The 2,877-nt window shown below is 62.9% G+C and overlaps 1 protein-coding gene across 1 annotated transcript in view; it reads right to left on the bottom strand.

The window, feature by feature from the left end:
- Positions 1 to 2,871, bottom strand: part of CCDC120 (coiled-coil domain containing 120) — a 9,549-nt gene extending 6,678 nt beyond the window's left edge. The window contains exons 1-4 of the mRNA XM_025213669.1: positions 1,973 to 2,871; positions 1,385 to 1,503; positions 511 to 615; positions 55 to 229 (exon numbers count right to left, since the gene is read on the bottom strand). Coding sequence (XP_025069454.1) covers positions 55 to 229; positions 511 to 615; positions 1,385 to 1,503; positions 1,973 to 2,006 — 433 coding nt within the window. The 5' untranslated portion in view covers positions 2,007 to 2,871. The remainder of the gene's footprint in view (positions 1 to 54; positions 230 to 510; positions 616 to 1,384; positions 1,504 to 1,972) is intronic.
- Between the last annotated feature and the right edge of the window lie 6 nt (positions 2,872 to 2,877).

Below are 2,877 nucleotides of genomic sequence, written 5' to 3'. Positions count from 1 at the left end.
GGGATTGGGGGGGCTAGAGGGATCCCCAGTAGGAGGGTCTGGGGGGAGCCTTACCATAGGCCCCAAGCTGTGCTTCGAGCTGCCGCAGGCGCTGGGCAGCCTCAGCCTGGACCCGCTGCCGCCGACGCCGCTGCTCCACTGAGAGTCCAGGGGCTAGCACCAGGCGCCGCGCTGCCTCCAGCACTTGTCGCTGCAGCTGCACCTGTCGCCCAAGTGCCCGCTGCCCAGCCTGCACCATGGGAGCAGGGGGTGGTTAGTTGGGGCAACCCAGGTATCTGGGTGCACAGACCCCCTGCACCCAGACCTTCCAGCCCCAGTCCTTTTGACCAGAGCACCTAGGAATCCAGGCTCCCAGCCCTTCCTGCTCTCACCCTGAAGCCCCACTCCCTGCTCACAGATGCTAGGCTGCCAAGATCCCACCCCCTCCACTCCTCACCCAGAGAACCCAGGCCTCCAGGCTCCCAGCTTCCCCACTCTCACCCCCCAGAAAGCCCAGGCATCTGGGCTCACCTCAGTTTGGGGTCCCCAGGGGTTGGGGATCACCCTCCTCCGCACAGGCTGGGGCCTCTCACCTGGTTCCAAGGGGTACTCAGGGGGCAAATGCCCTGTCAGCTCCTGGAGGGTGGGGGGAAGAGACAGGTCAGCCTTTGTATGGGTGTTGTGTGGGGTGGGGAGCAAGATGCACTCAGCTCTGGAGGGGATACATTTGGGTATAACACTGCCCAGGTAGGATGAGATGCAGCCAGCTCTGGGGTGGAACAGTTATAGGGCAGCCAAGTATAACCCAGCACAAGATGAGAGGCAGTTAGCTCTGGCTGGAACAAGAAAGTATAATATGGAGCAGAGTTGAGTGCTTCTCAGAGGCAGAGCAGCTGAGGACCAGGCCAGTAGAACACAATGATGCACCCAGTTCTGGGGTGAAACCGCTGAGCAAGGCCGAGCAGAACCTGAAGCCAAGACATGCCTAAGCACTGGCCAACTATAGCATGGACTGTACCCAGCTCTGGGGTGGAACTGGATGAATATAATATGGCTGACATGCACCCAGCTCTGCGTTGAAACCTGCCAAGTATAACAGGTCTGGGATGAACCCAGCTCTGACATGGAACTGTCAGGCACTGGCTGAGTATAACACTGGTCCAAAAGGCACCCAGCTCTGGGGTGGAACCAGCCAACTATAAGGTGGGCCTGCAACATGCCCAGCTCTGGGGTGGAACCCACAGTGTAGAACAGGTGCTGGGGCTGTGCCCAGCTCTGGGGTGGAACCGGCTGGTAAAACCTGGGTCTAGGATGCACCCAGCCCTAGGGGGGGCAGCTGGCTGAGTAGAAAACTGAAGAGCCCAGCTCTGGGGGCCCCAGGTGGGTGCGGGGGGCGTGTACTCACGGCCTCCAGCCAGCAGAGGCGCCGCAGCTCCCGCACCCGCAGGGCCAGCGTCTCCTCCAGGCCGCGCTGCCGCTCCAGCAGCTCCCGCAGCCGGGTGCCAGAGTCTCGCCCGGGAGGCTCTGGGTGGTGGGGGAGAGGGGGTGGGATCAGAGCCGCGCGGTGGGCAGGATGTAAGGCCAGCCTGGGAGAGGTGGGAGGAGCAGGCTGAGGGGTGGGAGCATGTTGGGAGATGGGGAGGGGCCTGCTAGAGGGTGGAGTTAGTTTAGAGAGGTGGGAGTAGCCAATCAGGAGGCGGAACCACATAAGGGTGGGGTTAGCCAGGGAAGACAACATAAGGACAGAAGGTGGGGAGAGAGTACTATGTAAGGGCACAGGGGGCGGGGCTAGCCAGGAAGAACTAAGCAAGGCAGAAGGGGCGGAGTTAGCCAGGTCGGACCATAGAAGGGCAGCAGGGGGCGGGACTAGCTGGTGTGGATCATAGTGGGTGGGGGGGCCGGGTGAGGACTACATTAAGGCACAGAGGGCTAGGAGGGCGGGACATGGAGGGAACAAGGGGGCGTGGCTTGGGCGAGGCGGGGCATTCCTTACCTGCCGAGGTGATGAGTTGCCCTTTGACCTCCATGCCGGGGTCACGACGCCCCCAAACCCATGACGCCGGGACAGAGCCGGTGCCTGCGGGAGGTGGGGGACGGCAGAGAGGCTGAGCAGATAGGAAGTCAGGAGTCCCGGCCCCGCAGGGAACCCAGGCGTCCGGGTCCCTGCTCACCCCTCTTGGAGAACCCAGGCAGCCAGGCTTGCAGCCCCCTCCTCACCCCAGAGGACCCACGCATTCTGGACACTGGTTTTCCCCACCCCCGCAGAAGACCCAGGCGTCAGAGACCCTATACCACACCCCCAAGAAAACCCAGGTGTCTGAGCTCCCCCCCCTCAAGTTCCTCGGCTGTCCAAGAACAGGGACTCCAGGAGGCGTGCGGGCCCCCGTCATCCCCCAAGAACCCAGGCGTCCCGGGCCCCCTCCCCTTGGAGGACCTAGGCATCCGAGCTCCTAGTCTTCGGACCCTCCCAGGGAACTCAGGTGCCTGCCCCGCAAACCTATTGTGCAACAGACCCAGGAATCAGGGAGGCTCCTCGCGCAGGGGCCGCGGAACCCAGGAGTCTGGCCCCCTCCCTGCTCCAGGCCGACACGTCCTTCACCCTGAAGGCTCCAGGTGGCGGCTTCCTGCTCGCACCTCCACGCCGCGCTTCCGGCGCCCAGCCCCCATCTCATCCCCTCTTGTAGAACCCAGGCATCCAAGATCCCAGCTCCTCTGGTCTCACTCAGTACACCCCCATCCCCTAGCCAGAGAACCCAGGTGTCCAGGCTCCTAGCCACCCCTGGTCTTGCATTCCCAGATTCCACTCTCTCCTAAGGAACCCAGGCATCCAAGCTCCCAGCCCTACCCCTGCTACAACCACTAGTCTCCACTTCCCGCCCAGAGAACCCAGGTATCCAG

The sequence above is a fragment of the Alligator sinensis genome, unplaced genomic scaffold (assembly GCF_000455745.1).
Source record: "Alligator sinensis unplaced genomic scaffold, ASM45574v1 scaffold137_1, whole genome shotgun sequence".
In the NCBI taxonomy this organism is placed as follows: domain Eukaryota; kingdom Metazoa; phylum Chordata; order Crocodylia; family Alligatoridae; genus Alligator; species Alligator sinensis.
Note: the sequence above shows the minus strand (reverse complement) of the source record. Positions and strands in the feature narration are given on the sequence as shown.